The following is an 18,472-nucleotide window of genomic DNA, read 5'->3' on the forward strand; positions in this document are numbered from 1 at the left end:
TCTCATCTGTCAACACCGGCACGCGGTCCGACTCTGTCTCTTCCCATGGAGCCTCCTTCCTGGAAATCACTCAAACTTTCTCTCGAACGACCGTACAAGGACGAGAATGGCGCACCCATTCCAGTTCTTCAGGACATAACACCTCAGGGAGAGCAAATATATGAACCGTACGCATTGTTCTCTTGCCTGATGAAAAACTGAACCATATTTATGCAGAAAACAGACCCCCTCGCAAATATTGGGCGAAAACTTACGTCGCATCTTTCTTGAGCGAGGAGTCGATTTCTTCGAGAAGACAAAGGATGGAAACCTGGCTGATAGGATTGCGGAGGCCCATGTCGATGTGAAAGACACGACGCTAGACACGGCCGAGAGCGACGACGATAACGACGGGCCCAGCATCATGACCAGCGAAGAACTCTACAAAATGAGGATGGAAATATCTTCCCAGTTGTTGTGCGTTTTTCTACGCGCATATATCCTATCTGGCGACTCACAAATTTCAAAGCATAGCGCTGGGAGAGATGACCCATGCACGCGACTTGCTCTCTGCCATCTTATCGACGCCTGGGCAAGCCCCTCACTCCATTCCAGGGATACCGCGCCCAGAAATACAGCAGGACGCTCCACTCTCTGCTACTATCATTAAAAAACCGCCACCTATTGTCTCTGTTCAAGCTTTCAATACCCAACTGGCAATCGGTAGCAAGGATGAGGCGTTACGAAAGGCTTCCGACGTGTTCAAAGCGGCCGCCGACAGATTAGAGGGTGGCAGATTGCGCGGAGAAAAATACTGGGCAGATGCCCTCAAAATACGACGAGGGAACTGGGCACTGACTCCAGCGCCGTTACCACTGGGGTCAGCGACCGGAAAGGGCGCTGACAAGTCATCCAAAGACTTTTTGATATCTTATGGCCTGGAAGAATGTTGGTTCTCTGGTTCCTGATACATGCTCACTTACTGATTCTATTCCAAGCTTCTTCTAGCTTCAGGCGCCGTGCTATCGGACATATGGCATCTGTTGAAAATGCTTCTGAGGAACTGATATTTCCTTTTCGTCAACGTACTTCACTACGTGTTTCTTTGACAAGCGGCGAAGGCCACACCTCAACATTCTCAAAAAATGATTTCCGGTCGGAGGACACATCGTTAGATAACTTACTCAGGGATGCCCAGCGAGAAATTGTCGAGCAGGAAATCTTTTCTCTCCTGGTCCATGAAGCCAGCAGACTACCGACTGCATCTGCCAAGGTTTCCGAACGTCTAATCGTCATTGACTCTGCTCTGGGTACTGAACTCAAGTTTGAACTGGTATGTCTGTGCTATCTTTGATTCCGACTTTGTTTAGACCGTTCTTAGGTTGAAAGCGATTCTGTCACACCTCTAGCCTCCCGAAATACGTTGCAGGAAGCCACCTGCGACTTGATCTATCATTCGTTACACGCCCTGCTTCTCCGAAGACATCAGTATCTTAAATCACAAAGACTGAGTGGGAGCGATGCTCCCAAGACGGATCCACCGCCTGTTCTACAGCCGATCATTGATCTGCTGCAGTACCAAGTGTTCTGCCACAGAGTCAAGACAGTCATAGAGGGCATTGTCACAGCCCTTACACTAGCTGACATAACATCTACGCTCCGGTTCCAACCTGTAGGAGAAGTGGGACATGAACTCGTCAACCTCCTGGACAATCGCAATGCAAAAGCTGTAGGTGGTCAATGTATACTGAGAATTGACAGACGGTGGGTTACCGAATTGTCCAGGAGTGCAAAATCACTGACTTGTTAAAAATAGGCATACTGTCCGATTCTCTTTCTTGGCACCGTCAACATTAAATGCTCACCTAGCACAGGCCACCCTGACAATATCGTCTATTCCCCAGCTAAATCAGCTACTTACTGATGATGTCGGACGCTTTCTCCTTCAGCGAATATGTGAACTCGGCCGTGAAATAAGTAGTAACGTTAGTGGAATTTGGTTCCTGGATCTGAACCGATGTGTAGGAAGATGGGAGGGGTGCACGCTGTACGTTCTTCCACCACCTAGCCGACATGAAACTAATCTTGCTTATCAGCAACTTTCGGATTGACTTCCACGCAAATTCGACTCTGAGGTGCACTCTCTTTCGATTAGATCGACATACACCAAAGCAGGGTGAATCAGAAGTATACCACTCAGGTCGTAATGTCTCCCTTATACCATGGGCCGAAGGACATATACGAAAGGCACTCGGAGTTCCATAGCATAAGCATAGAATGCGGTGTATGTATGATATCGATAACAGAGCATGTTGTACCATATACGTAGAGGTAAATCTACTCCTCGTCGTCGTCGCCACCAGCCTGGAACTTCTCGATCTTGGCAGCAATCCTGGCCTTCCTCTGCTCGAGGTTGAGCTTGGGAGTCCTGTACTTCTTGCTCTCTGCCTTCCAGTCTTTTGTCTTGTCCGTAGGCTTGAACGTGGGGTCTTCACGAATGGCAGCATATGCATTCGTGAAGATCTCCTCAATATCCTCAGAGCCAATACCATCAGCGAGGTACGTCGAGAATTGCTTTTTGAATCTGAACAGAAAAATAGTGAGACGAAGTAGAACAAATGAACTGAGTATCACGCACCGTTCATCATCTTCCTCCTCCAAACTCTCCATGTACTCAGCGACGTGGCCACCGTAGATGTACTTCTTCAACACCTCTGCGTCCAGCTCCTTGCTCTCTGGGTCGTAACCAGGGAAGCGCTTGTCGGAGTGAGGGATGAAGATACCACCATCGCTCGCTCCCTTCATAGCACCAAAGAGACGCGAACCCGTGGATGTGCGCTTGAGACCGACATCAAGGTAGCACTTGAAGGGTCGAGGGGCATCTTCCTCATCCAAGGCTTCGGTCAATGTGGATGTACCATCAGGCTCGGTAACACCCTCATATTTGTCTGCGAGTCCGAGTTTTGTGAGGGCACGGCGGGCACAGAGGAGACCAGTAGCATAAGCTAAATGACGGGTAAATGAGTATTCATTATGATCATCAAGACCTGATACGGACCTGCTGTCCAGTTCGTCAAGCCGTGGTTGATGCCGTAGCGTGGCAGCTCTTTTGAACGCGCAGACGTCAAGACAAAGTCACCCTGGAGGCGGGCGTAGACAATCTGGACAATGACCTCCTTGTTCGTGAACCGGACGACGAGGCGGTATTTTGGCGCATTGCTGGGGAGAAATGAGAAGGCTAAGATTGGAGCAGTATAAAACCTACTATTTATTCTTGGCCTGAGTAACCAATCGTTTACGCGCGTAGTCTATACCAGAGGTCAACGATATTCAACAAGACTTTGTGGACTTGACTAACAGTCGGTTTTGCCTTCTCTCCGGCGACGGTATTTGACTTGGAAACGAGAGAAGTATGCGTCGGACTTGACCTTTTTGACGAACGGCATCTAACAGAAATGCGAAGTCAGCCCGTCATCCAAAATTTGCAGAATCCATCCAGCCCAACGACGCAATGTAATGATTTCAGACGTTCAATATGGGCAATAGATGACGCTGGACCTTCAAGCAGCATGAAATTGAGGGACATACCTTGAGGAACGGCCGGGGAAATGGGGGACGGGGAACGATAGACAAAACTCGAAGGGAATTCTTCCTGTCACGCAGTGTGACGCTCTGACCGAAAAGGAAAGCTTACATCATCGAGTGTGACTCACTGCATCTTGCCACTGAACTGTCATGGACCCGTACGCCAACTCGAGTTACTCGCAATACAGCCAGCAATCTACTTATGACAATCCTTATCACCGACCATACCAAGGCCCTTCGTATCCGCTTCCGGGATCTTCGTCATCGCACAGCGCACCGGTTCCTGCGAATGCCTACGAGTACGATGTCGGTATCCTTGCGCAGCAGAGTGTGTATGTTCCCGGCGCGATGATTGACAAGAGGGGTGGTGCTGGTGGCAAGCTCGCGAAAGGTGGAAAGAGAACTACTGTCCTCCGTAAGGGAGGAGGAAAGGTCTGGGAAGACCAGACGCTGCTTGAGTGGAATCCTTGTGCGTGCTCTTGTTCATTATATTATCATTTTTTGGTGACTGACTCAAATTTCTGCAGCCTGGTTCAGGTTGTTCGTTGGTGATCTCAGTAACGACGTATCTGACGATGTTCTTTCGAACGCTTTCAACAAGTACCCCTCGTTCACGAAGGCACGTGTAATCAGAGATCGGTTAAGCCAGAAGGTGAGAGTAATGCACAACTCTTGACTTGATAATTTCTGACCTTTAGCGTAGGCCAAGTACGGCTTCGTCGCATTCTCTGATCCCGAAGACTTTTTGAAGGCCTGGAAAGAGATGGATGGTAGGTTGGTCCTTTGTCTTTGTCGACCCTGACTGACCAGACTTGAACAGGCAAGTATGTTGGCAACCGACCTGTGAAACTGAAGAAGGCCGATGATACTGCTATACGGCCAGTTGAGATAGGTCATAGAAAGGCTAAGCAACTCGAGAGAGACCTGAAGAAGAACAGGCACAAACCTTATTAGATTCTGGACTCGAATGGATCTTATTAGAGAAGTATGTATATGCCATCGAATTATGTTTGCTGTTACTCATCTCAATGTCCACGAGTCTCATGTTTTAACTTGTTCGTTGGGTCAGTGTCTGAATTTTATTTGTGTTCCACGGACTACCCTTCTGTTACAGCACCCGGTCTTGGATATGTACGCACCTGTAAGATTTCATTTGTGCGAGACCCTTGTTAAAGGGAGAGGCTACTGGTCAGTGACAGGCGTGGGAATAATACTACCCACCCTTCTCTCATCCTTCTCTCCTTTCGTCTTTCACCGGTCTGGTACCACTGCATTGCTACAACCTACGTCACACATCTATCGTCGACCTAATGCTATCCTTCCTTTTCTCTATTTCTGTTGTCATTGCTCTCGTTCGTGCAGATGTCGTTCCAACCGCTCCAGGTCCCAACGATGTATTCAACGCTAGTTCGCCATGTCTCATCAAGTGGAATGCGGACGCTGATGGTGATTGGAAGAACATGACAATCAGTACTACAACTCGCCTTTGCCAATAGCCCCTCCTGACCCTTCTCTAGAACTTATGGCTGGTTCCAATGACAACATGCAGCTTGTTGAGACGGTCGCTGTTGGGCTGGATGGCACTGATTCAACCGTCACACCTTTTACATGGACATGTCCGTCTGTTACACCTTATTCCCACATATATTTCTATGAGGTAATTCTTTCCATTCCTCGAGATTTGTTGTCCTCATCGCCTTGCGCCCAGTTCACGAATGGAAACGACGCTGATGGTTCCAAGTGGACGACGCGTTTTACAGTAAGTTATATGCCTCTGAAATCTATTCTGAAACCAACGTTTGTTGTGGTAGATTGCATCCCCATCTGGCGAGACTACACCTCCAGAACATTCATCACAGCCCAACGGCGATAATATTCCATGGGGCATTGGTAGCACGAGCGACACAAGCGATTCTGACACCAAGACCGGCTCTCACACTGTAACGGGTACTACTACTCTAGGACATGTTTACCAATGGTAGTCGCTTGTGTGGCTACGGCCCTTCCGCTTTCATATATTACCGCTCAATTACATATTTTACTTAGTCTTTTTTACCATCATCTCTAGTACAACTTCAATCTATCGGTTGTCGTGTTCTATTGCGTGATATAAGACAACGGCTCTACGACGAGCCCTTACACTTTTTTGAACATCAAAAGAATATATTGGTGTTGTACCAGAACTGGACTTCTGGAACAGGACTACCTATAAACGTAATCGACGTCGAACATCAAGTTCGACCCTGCATCAAAACACATGGTTCGCAACGCTTCTGCCGAGCGACGCCCTGGAAGTCGGTCTTCTGCCCGACTTCGTGGGGAACCAGGGGAGGATACTCCTCTGGACGTCCCTCAACAAAATTTTTCGGAGACGCCTGTAGTGACCCCTATTGCTAGTGGCGCTCCCGACTTGTCCGCACTGACAGAGGTTACTGAGACCAACCATCCTTCTGGCATGGCGACATTAGGTAACCTCCCTAATGTGATACCGGCCGTGGCGGTTGTTCCGAGAGAAGATCAGAAGCCTCAAGATGAATTCTCCGACTACCGTGAGACTTTGCCCCTTGCCAGCAACCACTATGCTCGCGCGAGTTCATCGCCTGCTGACGGTAGCTCTCGCGGGGGTAGTGGGCTGGCTACATCGTACCAGTCTGCTCCAGGGAACGTGAAGGCTCCCGGATCCACTCGATCTGGGAGGACTGGGGTGTCAATCAAATCTCGAAGGAAAGAGATTATTGCCTCGATGACTAGCGAAGAACTACTACGCGCAGCCGCCAAGCAACAGGCTAGGGAGAGGGGTGAAACAGTTTCGGTGTCGTCAGATGAGGATGAGGAAGGTTCACAGCCCGCCTCTCACGACGAACATGAACACACCCAGACTCAGGCTCGAATGAAGGGAGAATTGACTGGCGAATTAAAGCCGGACGATATCCCCCTTCCCCCACTAGGTATACTCAAACCCGATCACATTAGGCCGGAGGATGTGTTCAGCGATGGTTACATCCCGTTCGCTTATACCTTGCATCCTGAGTTGAAAGCTCGGGACCCCCAAGTAAACGAGGATAGCGCGCCACCCCGAGGAAACAAACCCATGCCTATGGTGGATAAACCTTCACCACAGGCGCCGGTAGACCCTAAGGAGATCCTTATGGCCCCTGGAGGCCTCAAGGTGTATTCGGAAGCGCGCAACGAATTCGCGGGACGGCTGGCCAAAGGTCTTAAGGGCCATGCATTCCGTCGCTCTGAAAAGGGTAGTCGTATCGTTTACGAGTTCGAAAGCGATATGATTAACCTGTTCATCAACGAGAACTGCATAGGCCCCGGCATGATTGCTATGGAACCTATGCCGGTACTCGATAAGGTTGGACGATTCCACCATAGTAGTGGTGGGTTTTCTCAGCTAGGAGCGGCGGTGGAGGAATCATCCCGTAACTCGCAGGAGGGCAAAGTTCCCGGGGTTTCTGGTGACGCTCGTGAGGAACTACGCGAACGCCTCCATATTACTCGCTCCAACTACGAGGAGTACGTACGCAATTTGCATGTTTGTGGTTGTATTCAGTTACTCCGTCAACAAGACTTGTTCCTTCATAAAACCACCTCACTTCCAGATTATGGGCTGATTATAGACGTGAACCGCGTCGTATCCCACCCCGATAATCCCAAGATTGGCGTTCAATTGCCTCATGTAGACTCTGAGGAATGCCGTCGTCTCAGACCAACCTCTACCCCCCTTCGTGAACGAATGGAATTGGGACTGGAAGGTGCTCACCCGGATGAGCATCCCCTCGAGTCGACCCCTGTCAAAGGCAAGGGTCGGGAATACGTTCCCCCAGTAGCAATCCCATTTGTGCAAGCCTTACCCAAGTTTGATGCAGGGGCCCTGAATGCAAGTACGGCTCCGCACCCTCCGGGGAGGTCCCCAAGTCCAATGGTTAAACCAGAACCGACTCCGGACCAACCACCTTCAGAGTCGCGTCGTACTGATAGGCAAGGCTCCGGTCCTCCAATACCTGGGGGTGGCCCTCCTTCAATTCATGGGAGTCGTTCGGGACCGCCTCTTCCTGGTGGCCCTCCGAATGACCCTCCCGGTGGTAGCGGTGGTGGTGGTGGCGGTAACAACCCGCCATCTCCCCCTCCGTTCCATTCCGATGGTAGCCAACATCGCGGATTTGGGTCTCGGTTCACCCCGTCCCCTCACCCTTCTCAAGCAGGTGGCCCTCCTGACAGAGGTCCTCCTGGAGGAGGAGGAGGTGGTGGTGGCGGTGGTGGTGGTAATGGTCCACCCTCGCCGCCCCCATCCGACGATGGTGATGGCGGCTCTCGTGCTTCCGCTCATCGGCGGAACTTTGTTCGCGAAGCAACGGTGTTGCACGCCACTGATGAATTCGAGGAGGAAGATTACGACTACCAACCTGTCGTGGTTGATGGTCAGAACCAACTCAATCAAGTCTTCAATGAATACTCCCTCCTAGTCAGCCAGGAGCTCTACCCCCAACTGGACATCGACCCCGCTATGCTACGCTTGATGGCCAGCGGGGCGATTAAACCTGGAAAATACGACGGCAAGGCCGACCTCCCTGAGTTCGACCGTTGGTTTCGTAGCGTCATCGGGTGGATGCGACTGGTAGGGCACTGTGGAGGCCCTATATCTACTAATGAGGATGGACTCCCGGTCCCGTCCTCCAGTGATAGGCAGCGAAAATTGGCGCTCCGTGGTTTCTTGACGGGAGCCGCGGAACGCTGGTATTCGACTTTTGTGGATCGAGGTCATTGGGCACACAAATGGACATTTTTACGAGTGGCTAAAGCCATGTTTCATAACTTCGTGTATGAGACGGCACTTCGTTCTGCGTCCGAGTCATACCACGCAGTGAAATACTCATGGGATGGGGGACTACGGCAGTTGTATGCTGACATGGTCTACCATATCCAGTACATGCCATCGCAGCCAGATGTATACAATGTACGCCGTAACATCATGGACAAGATGCCCGAATCCATCAGTGACCTGCTGTATGATGAGGGATTATCTGCAGAACTATCCTCGTGTCCCGACATCATGCGTCGCGCACTGGTAATTGAACGAGGCCAACGGGCTAAGAGAATGCGCCCGAGGGTTTCAGCGGAGGATAGGTTTCGAGGCCGGACTCTCAAGCTACGGGTAGTCAGTGAGAAACGACACAAACCACCTAGCCCGACGCGTAGGAGGTTCAGCCCTCCTGCACGCCAGGATACCGTGGTTGTTAAGAAGAAACCAGATGCCAAGGGTGGAATGAATTGGGCTCGTAAAGAGCCTGAGTCGTCAATTCGAACCTGCTACCGTTGTGGGAAGCCTGGCCATATTTCCACGGACCCTGCATGCCCCATGTTCGACCAACGACGAGTAAATAACTCATCTAATCGTATGGCGGCTGCTAGGAGTGTGGACGGTGAGGAGGAAACAGATAGAGCTGAGGAACCCCACCCGCCGACCACTGAGCCTGAGGTCGTAGCTGAGGAACCCTATGGAGGATCTCAATATTCCTCAGATGAGTTTGAGGCTGAATTAGTGGATGACCCCTACGACCACGGCGAGGATGAGGAATGGAATCGAGCCATGAGGACCCACGACCCGCAAGTGTCGGAGTTCCTGCGAGCTGCTCATGAGGGTAGCGATTCACAGGATCCCGATGATGACGATTCCTCCATAATAAGCGACTCAGAATCTCATGACGAATGGTCCTTGGACTTTCCTGAGTTCCTTGGAGCGATCCAGGAAACTCAGGGTGAGTTCACCCCGACCATCGAACTGCGGATGAAGCGTGCACACCGAAGGGGAACGAGGCCAACCCGGCAAGTAGAGGACAATAGGTGCCTGTCTGCATGGGTTGAGATTAATGGTGTGAAGGCATTTACCCTGTTCGACAGTGGTAGTACGTCGGACGCCATTAGCCCCGATTTCGTCCCAGTGGCAAATGTTCGATGCTTCGAACTGACCAATCCTGTGGTTCTCCAACTAGGCACGAAAGGTAGTCGCTCGACCATTAATCATGGGTCCATGGTGAATTTCAAGTTCGGTTACCCTGGACATGAGCTCGCTGGACGTGACTACTTTGACATTGCTAATGTGGACCGCTACGACTTGATTGTCGGAACGGTCTTCATGCGCAAGCATGGCATATCCCTGCACTTTGCATCAGATTCGATCCAGTGGGAGGGAGCCTCTATGCCAACGCTCTCGGAGGGGGAGGAAGCACAGGAGCTCGCTCGACGGTACTCCAAGCGCGTAACTTACCCCAAAAACCGGGATTGACTACATGGAAGCGACAAAAACCTCGCTCGCTCAGACAGACCTGAGCCCCCATGGACGAGGAAGAAGACGCCCACGGTAGAGGAAGTTGTCGACCAAGACGATAATGAGTTAGGGAGTAAACCTACTCTGCCTCGTCTCTTCCCTAGCATCCTGATAGGTATGAATGAGGCGATTACCATCAAAGATATAGAGGATATGGCCAATGGGGCAGCAGAGTTGGACTTGGACAGTGAAGGCTACCAGTCTAATTTGCAAGAGGTACACGAATTCGTACAGGAATTCACTAAGGAATATTATCCCCAGAGCCACCCTACTGAGGAGAAACTGGGTAGGATGGCTGTGGATGAAGCGATGCATCTAGCATCTTCGCGTTTCAAGGAAAGGACGTCGGAGATGGGACGACTCAAGAAAAAGGACATACCACGCCTGCGCGCCCAGTGGCTGGAATCTTGCAAGGACATTCTGGGAGGAGTGCCCGACAAGCTTCCCCCACTAAGAGGTGTAAACCACTCGATTCCCCTCAAGGATGACCAGGCACGATATGCTTACTACCTACCAAGATGCCCCGAATCAATGAAGGGTCAGTTGCGTGACAAGATTCAACGGTACACCAAGAACGGATGGTGGGAGTCGACACGAACAAATCAGGCTGCTCCGATGCTCTGCGTACCCAAGAAGGATACGAAGCTGCGCACGACAGTTGACTGTTGCAAACGCAACGAAAACACCATAAAGGATGTCATGCCCCTGCCAGACCAAGACTATATACGTTTAAGTGTGGCAAGGGCGTTGGTCCGATCTAAGATTGACCTTTCGGATGCGTATGAACAGGTTCGTATCGTACCAGAGGACATCTGGAAAACGGCCTTTTCATCTATCTACGGTACCTTTGTTAGCCATGTCATGCAACAAGGAGATTGTAATGCTCCCTCTACTTTTCAACGGCTCATGAACTCCATCTTCCAAGATTACATCGGAGACTTCCTCCATGTATACCTGGATGATTTATTCATCTTCAGCGATACTATAGATGATCACGAGAAGCACTTGGAACTCGTATTTCAGCGACTTCGAGACAACGAACTTTATCTTAAGGCGACTAAGTGCGAGCTTTACGCTGAAGAGATTGATTGCCTGGGCCATAAGATTGACGATCGTGGTCTACACGCAGACACTGATAAGTTGGGGATTATCCGGAACTGGAGGGTACCCCGGAACTATCATGACGTACAGAAGTTCTTGGGTTTGGTTAACTACCTAGCCCATTTTCTCCCGGACATCTCTGCATGGACTACCCCCATATCCGACATGTCACGCAATGGCCAGCCCTTTTTCTGGCGGCCTGTTCACGATGTATGTATGCAGAACATTAAGAATATGTGCTGCAAGACACCTATTCTCAAGCCAGTGGATGCTCGATCACCAGATCCAATCTGGGTGGTTTGCGATGCTAGCACACGAGGAGTGGGTGCGATGTATGGGCAAGGATCCACCTGGCAGACCTGTCGGCCAGCCGGGTTCATGTCCAAGAAATTTAGTGATGCCCAACGTCACTATCGCGTGTTCGAGCAAGAGACCTTGGCTATCCTTGAGGCCTTATTGAAGTGGGAAGATAAGCTCGTAGGATACAGAGTACATGTGGTTACCGACCACCGTGCTCTTGAATTCTTCATGACACAACGGAACCTTTCTAGCCGTCAGATGCGCTGGATGGAATATCTTTCCCGATTCGATTTTGATATCACATACGTCAAGGGGGTGACCAATAAAGTCGCCGATGCGTTGTCTAGATATCATGAGTATGATACCCCGCTGGATAGGTTCGAGCCACACAAGTACGTCTCTGCCGACGTTCGCATTGACCCTGGTTGCGAGGATCTTCCCCCCCACCGCCGGGCCGAGGTTGAACGTGATATTGGTACTGAGCTTGCACGCAGAGCTGAGCAAGTTCGGGCCATGAGAACCCAGGATGCACGTGTTCAGGCTACCCTGGAACCTCGAGATGTCGAGGCCGCGGAAATGGAGGCGGCTAAGGATCCAACCACGATCCCAATACTGCCCCCACCCCCACGACTGAACCCTACAGTGTTCCAGTCTCGTGCGAGAGGGAATGCACCTATCCCCACCTACGAGGCCGACCCATCCTTCTTTCCTGACTTACGGTCTGGTGGTGCGAATGACCCCCTACTCAGTAAGATTCTTGAAAAGCCTGCTGATCATCCCCGATTCATAATCGAGGATGGCTTAGTCTGGACTCACAACCTGGGAAAGGAGCGCGTCCTTTGCATACCAAAGGATCCCACCTCGTCCCGATCACTACGCGGGGAAATTGTGGAACAAGCTCACTCTGTCGTAGGTCATTATGGCCCCCAACGCACAGCTGACTATGTACGTCGCTGGTTCTGGTGGCCAGGAATTTTCACGATGGTCGACAAGTTTTGCCACACCTGCGAGGTTTGTATGCGCTCGAAAGGCTCGTACACACCCCCATCTGGGAAACTACACTCATTACCCATCCCCTCGCGACCTTGGCAATCTATAGCCATGGATTTCCTGGGCCCATTCCCTGAAACCGACGGATTCAACTACTTGTGGGTAGTGGTGTGCCGTCTTACGGGTCATGCCCACCTCATACCTGTGAACACAAAGACTATGGCTACCGAGCTGTCCTTTGTGTACCTCAAAGAGATAGTCAGGCACCATGGACTCCCAGAATCCATTGTGTCCGACAGAGACTCAAAATTCACGTCGGTATGGTGGAAGGAGCTACATCGACTGATGGGGACGAAACTGTTGATGTCTACGTCGTTTCACCCGCAAACGGATGGAGCGACGGAGCGTCTAAACCGTTCCATTGGGCAGATATTTCGGGCGTCTATCCGGTCAGACCAGCGTGACTGGTTAATTAAGGTGCCGATGATAGAGTTCGCCCTGAACTCTAGTATGAGCTCGACTACAGGATTTGCTCCGTTCGAGCTCACCAGTGGCTACATGCCCTGCATGATGTGGAAGGCTCCTGATCCTCTGGGATACACCCCGGGAATCAGGGCTTTCGCAGCCATGGCTAGACAATCCCTCGCAGAGGCTCACGACGCTATAATAGCCAGCCGCGTATTCCAGGCTCATCACGCTAACAAGCGTAGGGGCAAGGAACCCTTGATAAAAGTTGGAGACCGTGTATTCTTATCTACCAAGAATCTCAATCTCCCAAAGGACCGTGCATCCAAGCTCCTCCCCAAGTTTGTAGGCCCGTTGATGAGCCTCAAGGCTCTGTACGCTCAGAATTCGCGGATTTTAAGCATTATAATAAATGCCTTGTCCACTTAGCGGACTTTCACTAAGTCAACGATTGCAATCACGGCAATACCCACTTTTACCGCCAACTATCCTTCCCAGCTCGTATTCCGCATCAATATGCGCCACTTCATTAATGCCGCCAGGCACCTGATTGCAGATCTCACGGAATTAGGACCATCATTGATCGCTCAGCACAGCCATCGCTGACATCAGCATCAAGCGTCACTTAATAGAATGCCGCAGCCAAACTACCGATTCCACGGCAAAAGACTTAATACCGTGACCTTTTCACCAGCTTTACTAAGGCTGTTACAATGCCAAGATAATGCCGCACGCATCTACTTCAGTGTACTACCTTCAGTGTACTTTGCCGCAGCAACACAGCAGCCCAAGAGTCCGTATGTCGGGGGAATTCTTTCTGATCACTAAGACTATACGCGGTAAAACCGTGTGGGTGCTGTTACTTTAGAACTCTGGGAGCACGCGTTTTGTATCATTTCTTACCAATCGATGTACTAAGGACTTACTAAGGACTCGTTTCAAGTATTCTAATTTTATTCCGGACTTGTAGTATAAAAGCTAGTGTAGTAGTAGTTGCTAGAAACAAGTTACTGGACACTAGCCATCATCCACGTTATCGACCACCGTTATCGCTTGTACTCGCTAGGAGATAGACAATAACAACATAGTCACTCCAAGTTATACTCTCTGTCACGGCTTTTCTTCTAACGGTATTGGTGTACGCTCATATTGCGCCAATACACGGAATTTGGTGTCCACAACTCGCTTTTATCTTTTAATCCGCCAGCATCGTTTCACTTTCACCAGCCAGGATCGTTTTCATCAGTTTTCACCTTCTACGTCGCCATCGTTTTACCCAGTTCAGTTCAGGATCGTTAAGTCCCCGTGTGGACTCAGATTAGGATCGTTATTGCCGCCAGCAGCATCTGTCACGGAATTTCGGTCAACAGCTTCAGTATAGGATCATCAGTCACGGTATTTGGTATCTTGCCGTCAGTTTCAGTATAGGATAGTCTCCGTGTAGACTCAGGATTAGTATCAGTTTCGTTTTGCCGTCGTTAACCTCAGTATAGTTTCAGTTTCAGTCCAGCCCAGTCCCAGCCATCGTTTTGCCGTCGCTAGTTCCCCCTCATATCATCGCCAGTTCGTCTTATCTTCGTTTTACCGCCAGTTTCTCGTTTTTCGACTACAGTCTTCGTCTCTTGCCGTCACGGTATTTGTTATCTTGCCAACGGTATTTCTCTTTGACGGCATTTTCTCTAATTCCGTCAACATCGCCCACGGCTTTTACTAGTTAAATTGCCGTCACTTCGTTCACGGTTTGCCGGTATTCCCAGTTATACCGGATTCCGTTCCTTCTCGTCTATCGAGACCCTCCCCGGCTTACAGCCAACGTTTTCTAGTACTCGATCGTTAAGGGTACTACTTCGCTGACTGAAAAGTCGCAGTGTATACTTGCGTTCTTGAGGAATTCATCGCACAGAGGTGCACCGAAACACTCGCACAACAACAAAGCCTTTATTGCCGCTACACGCCATTTGCCATGAACTCCTGTAGAGTTTTGGTTTTTGCCGTTGCCACGGAAGTTTAGGCTCATCACCGTACCCGGTGCTAGAGGCATGCCCTGAAACGTCCAACTATAAGTTGGATCTCCCTGAGGATTTGCGGAAGCGTCGCATACATGATGTCTTCCACGTCTCCTTGCTCCGTCCATATGTGGAGAGTGATGTATTGCTCTTCCCTGATAGGACACTACCTGAACCATATGATTTTGGTGCACCACCTGACGGAGAAGAGGTGGTACAGGGGATCGAAGGTCATTATTGGCAGAACGATAAGTTGTTCATCATCGTCAGATGGGCTCTGGGTGATACCACTGCAGAGCCCATTCGGACAGTACAGGATGTCAAGTTCCTTGATGACTACCTGGAACTTATGAATGTTCACCATTGGCGTGATCTTCCTAGGATCGCCCCTCCACCTGCTTTCGCGCTAGGAGACCCGATTGAGCCTGCCGCGGCTCCTAAACGCGGTCCGGGCCGTCCTCGCCGACTGGCATGACTCACCATGTGCCCTGTCGGCGCACGTGTGGATTATATAACCCCCGTGATTTCTGGTTCGAAAAAATTTTCTTCTTCCTATTTCCTTCCTGCCCCCATGTCGCGACAGCCAGACAGCTTCAAGTTTGGCTCGTTGGGCTCAATTGGTGGTATGGTGGGGTCAACCCACGGTACTATCAACCCGAGCTTTATCTTGGGTGGGGGAGGAAGCGCTGCTACTACCAACGTTTCCGACTCAACTGTCAATCAAAACTCAAATCCAATTACCCCGCATCAGCTGCAGGGTCCATTCTCTCAGGTACAGTTACCGGCCATGCACACCATGGGGCCACCCTTTTTCCAAAGCACGCCTCAAAACCCTACCTCCAATCAGTGCGTGATCCAGGTAGGGGACGTATCGCTAGGCGTTTGGTGGTATGACCCTATGACCATGTCATGGAGTCATACTGAGTGCGAACTCTGCCGAACGTATCGGCACCATATATCAGACGCAGAGTACGACCAAGTCCCGTCTTTCATCGAGGCGCGTGCCCAGGTTTCCCTTGCGAGCAAAGAAGGGAAACACAAGCAAGGACTTGAAGCTGAAATTGCCAGACTACGTGCAGAAAACACATGACTGCGAGACGAACGAGATGCTAGCATATCTAAAAATAAGCGCTGGGCTGAAACGGTACAGGACTGCGAGGCCGAAATTCGCCACCTCCGTGACGAGCTTCGGGCACATGGACCACCTCCCAACCGCGTCAAGCGACACCATGAACGGGGGGATTCTCCCCCTCCACAACGCATCCGTACTGAGAGAGGGTATCGCCCAAGCCCGGCTAGGTCCTCTAGGGCGGGCAGTCCTCGAGGTAGTAACCCACGACCTTCAGCACCGCCCCCTGTGAGGCTGCGACGAAACAACGACGCCATGGAAGTGGATGATGTTGGCCCACCACCAGCACCACCCACTCTTCGAACCACGGCTGGGTCCCATACGTTCGTCCCCTATGAGAGTCCCCTCCACCATTCGACGGGAGGGTTGTTTGGCTCATATCAAGTTACCCCCCCTTCCGACGAAGAATCGGACTACAACGACAGTTCCGACAATGAACATCGTGACGACGACATTCGCAAGGCGCTTAACAAGTTCCCTCACTCAAATCGGGCTGGTCCCCAATCACTTACCAGTGGTTGGGACTACTACCAAAAGTACCAGCCCACCTCCAAGTCTGCGTTCCGTGCCCTGGATCGTGACAGGAAGGATCTACCCCCTCCCTGTGGGAAACTCAGGCGTATTGAACCCCATTTGCCAACCTCTGCTGATGAGGCTGAACGAATCCTCGCACTGGTTAAAGCGTCTCCCGAGTCGTTCCTAGCGTACCGGTGGAAACACATCGTATCGGACATCCAAGAACGGTCCCGACTGTGTGCTAATGGCTGGACGCGAGGATCCGTGCTCACCCCGGGGACCTACTGGCTACTCACCAGATGGCCTTCAGGGTGTGGGTGTTGACAAGAAGGGGAATGATATACCCTTTGGCCCTGCAAGGATCCCGAATGCCAGTAAAGGCTGCCCCCGCTTCTGATTGGTTCGCGTGGTGTCTGTGGAACCATCGCGCAGTCGATTGCCCTGGTGTGTTCATCATGAGAGATGGCCCTCTCGTCTGCTCAACTGTTGAGGCTTGGAGACTGAGTAGGGATCTCTCTCCCGCTCAAGTAGCCAACCCTCGACTCCGTACGCGATTCACCGAAGTATTCGTTATGCTCGTACTGCGCCCAGGATGGTATGGTCAGTTCCTGGACCACCATTCCATCCCTGTCGCAGCAGAATATGACCCATACACTCGATTCCCTGGCAATTGGATCCAAAACCTGGATCTGGCTGCACTTTCACGCTTCCTCGCGGAGCGAGGAGTGACGCGCGAAGTCATGGATTCGTACCTGCTGTTTGGCAAAACATGGGCTACTTGTATGCTCTCTCAACGCCCCAACCAGTCCGAATATTGGCAGCAGCAACTCACTGCTAGCCATGACTGGATCAAGGCCATTCAATTTGAGGAACCATCATGGTACGATGCCCCGTCGTGGTCACCTCCCCTCGAAGAGGGATGGGACCTTACTTGGATCGCCCGATACCGCAAGGGCAGAATGGATAAGTGGGAGCAGGATCAGCGGGAGTGAGGTCGCTCTGCTGTTCCTGTCACCGATGTTATCCCTGACCTACCGCCCACTGCCGTCGTTCCCCCTACTTTCTCATCGCCTGGGCTTAGTGGTGTTGGAGGTGCATTATCCACTCCCTCCAACTCGGAAACTACCCCGTTAGCCAGGCCCTGCCCAATAGTGGGCCATCTACGGGATCGACAGTACCTCCTGAATCCTCTCTGTCGACAGTAGCTCCGCCCGATAGTGGTGTCCTGCCGTCCGAGTCGATCTCACACTCTCAACAAGCCCTCGACATCATCAGTAGCGACGGCACGGTACCCATCGCCGACGATCACAACACTCAAATCGACGATGGCGGCGATACTATCATGGTTGATCCCGTCGTGCAGCTCGCAGCTTCCATCCCCTTGCCTCTGGGCGACGACGGTCTTTAACAAAAAGGAGTCCTGGAAATTCAATTCTTGGAAGATCGATGAACGATCTGGTGGGGGAGGGTGTAACGGGTACTACTACTCTAGGACATGTTTACCAATGGTAGTCGCTTGTGTGGCTACGGCCCTTCCGCTTTCATATATTACCGCTCAATTACATATTTTACTTAGTCTTTTTTACCATCATCTCTAGTACAACTTCAATCTATCGGTTGTCGTGTTCTATTGCGTGATATAAGACAACGGCTCTACGATGAGCCCTTACAGTTGCTGAATGGCTCTTTGTTGCATTTTCGGTCGCCTGTACCGGTCTGTCTCGATTGACTCTTGAGCGGATACATGTTGAAGTCTTAAGTATGCTGAAATATCTCGCACCAATCCTGTAAAAGATGACAGAATGTTCAATTCAAGATGCCGATTATTGTAAGAAATACATACCAGATACGGGACAAAGTACAAGTTCGTTCAACTAATGCAGGTTCGATCCACGAATCCAGATATCGAATTGGCTGAGAGAATCCGAGCCAAGGAAACTTAGGAAAGTACAGCTAGGGGAAATATATCTCCTATCCATAAGCGCAGAGAGGACAGTAGCGGGCGTAAATTGAAATGATGGTTGTAGAACGAAAAGATTCCGGAGTGAACCGGGCTGTAGGCTTGTG

The 18,472-nt window shown here is 50.9% G+C and overlaps 6 protein-coding genes across 6 annotated transcripts; 5 read left to right on the top strand and 1 right to left on the bottom strand.

Moving 5' to 3' along the window:
* Positions 1–27: 27 nt before the first annotated feature.
* EV420DRAFT_1762158 (subunit 17 of mediator complex-domain-containing protein) lies at positions 28–2,244 on the top strand (the record flags this gene model as incomplete). Its single annotated transcript, XM_060480690.1, has 7 exons — positions 28–167; positions 217–456; positions 509–927; positions 978–1,312; positions 1,361–1,743; positions 1,796–2,026; positions 2,076–2,244. The coding sequence occupies exons 1-7, from the start codon at positions 46–48 to the stop codon at positions 2,242–2,244; spliced, it is 1,899 nt and encodes a 632-aa protein (XP_060333744.1). The 5' UTR covers positions 28–45.
* EV420DRAFT_1528327 (uncharacterized protein) lies at positions 2,217–3,632 on the bottom strand. Its single transcript, XM_060472505.1, has 6 exons — positions 3,568–3,632; positions 3,338–3,425; positions 3,245–3,287; positions 3,038–3,198; positions 2,618–2,984; positions 2,217–2,563 (listed from the first exon to the last, which is right to left on the bottom strand). The coding sequence occupies exons 2-6, from the start codon at positions 3,423–3,425 to the stop codon at positions 2,317–2,319; spliced, it is 906 nt and encodes a 301-aa protein (XP_060333745.1). The 5' UTR covers positions 3,568–3,632; the 3' UTR covers positions 2,217–2,316.
* A 55-nt stretch (positions 3,633–3,687) lies between these two features.
* Positions 3,688–4,723, top strand: EV420DRAFT_140854 (uncharacterized protein). The gene is made up of 5 exons (XM_060469001.1): positions 3,688–4,033; positions 4,092–4,216; positions 4,268–4,334; positions 4,385–4,549; positions 4,604–4,723. The coding sequence occupies exons 1-4, from the start codon at positions 3,715–3,717 to the stop codon at positions 4,516–4,518; spliced, it is 645 nt and encodes a 214-aa protein (XP_060333746.1). The 5' UTR covers positions 3,688–3,714; the 3' UTR covers positions 4,519–4,549; positions 4,604–4,723.
* On the top strand, positions 4,607–5,684 carry EV420DRAFT_140897 (uncharacterized protein). Its single transcript, XM_060469002.1, has 4 exons — positions 4,607–5,034; positions 5,082–5,221; positions 5,273–5,323; positions 5,376–5,684. Exons 1-4 carry the CDS (start codon positions 4,875–4,877, stop codon positions 5,544–5,546), a joined length of 522 nt encoding a protein of 173 aa, XP_060333747.1. The 5' UTR covers positions 4,607–4,874; the 3' UTR covers positions 5,547–5,684.
* A 15-nt stretch (positions 5,685–5,699) lies between these two features.
* EV420DRAFT_1746290 (uncharacterized protein) lies at positions 5,700–9,414 on the top strand (the record flags this gene model as incomplete). Its single annotated transcript, XM_060480160.1, has 3 exons — positions 5,700–7,090; positions 7,124–9,329; positions 9,365–9,414. The coding sequence occupies exons 1-3, from the start codon at positions 5,822–5,824 to the stop codon at positions 9,412–9,414; spliced, it is 3,525 nt and encodes a 1,174-aa protein (XP_060333748.1). The 5' UTR covers positions 5,700–5,821.
* A 5,914-nt stretch (positions 9,415–15,328) lies between these two features.
* EV420DRAFT_1762161 (uncharacterized protein) lies at positions 15,329–17,813 on the top strand (the record flags this gene model as incomplete). Its single annotated transcript, XM_060480691.1, has 4 exons — positions 15,329–15,769; positions 15,911–16,641; positions 16,716–17,393; positions 17,540–17,813. 4 exons carry the CDS (start codon positions 15,332–15,334, stop codon positions 17,811–17,813), a joined length of 2,121 nt encoding a protein of 706 aa, XP_060333749.1.
* Positions 17,814–18,472: the final 659 nt, after the last annotated feature.

This window comes from Desarmillaria tabescens (assembly GCF_030435595.1).
Source record: "Desarmillaria tabescens strain CCBAS 213 chromosome Unknown EV420scaffold_10, whole genome shotgun sequence".
Taxonomy (NCBI): Eukaryota; Fungi; Basidiomycota; class Agaricomycetes; order Agaricales; family Physalacriaceae; genus Desarmillaria; species Desarmillaria tabescens.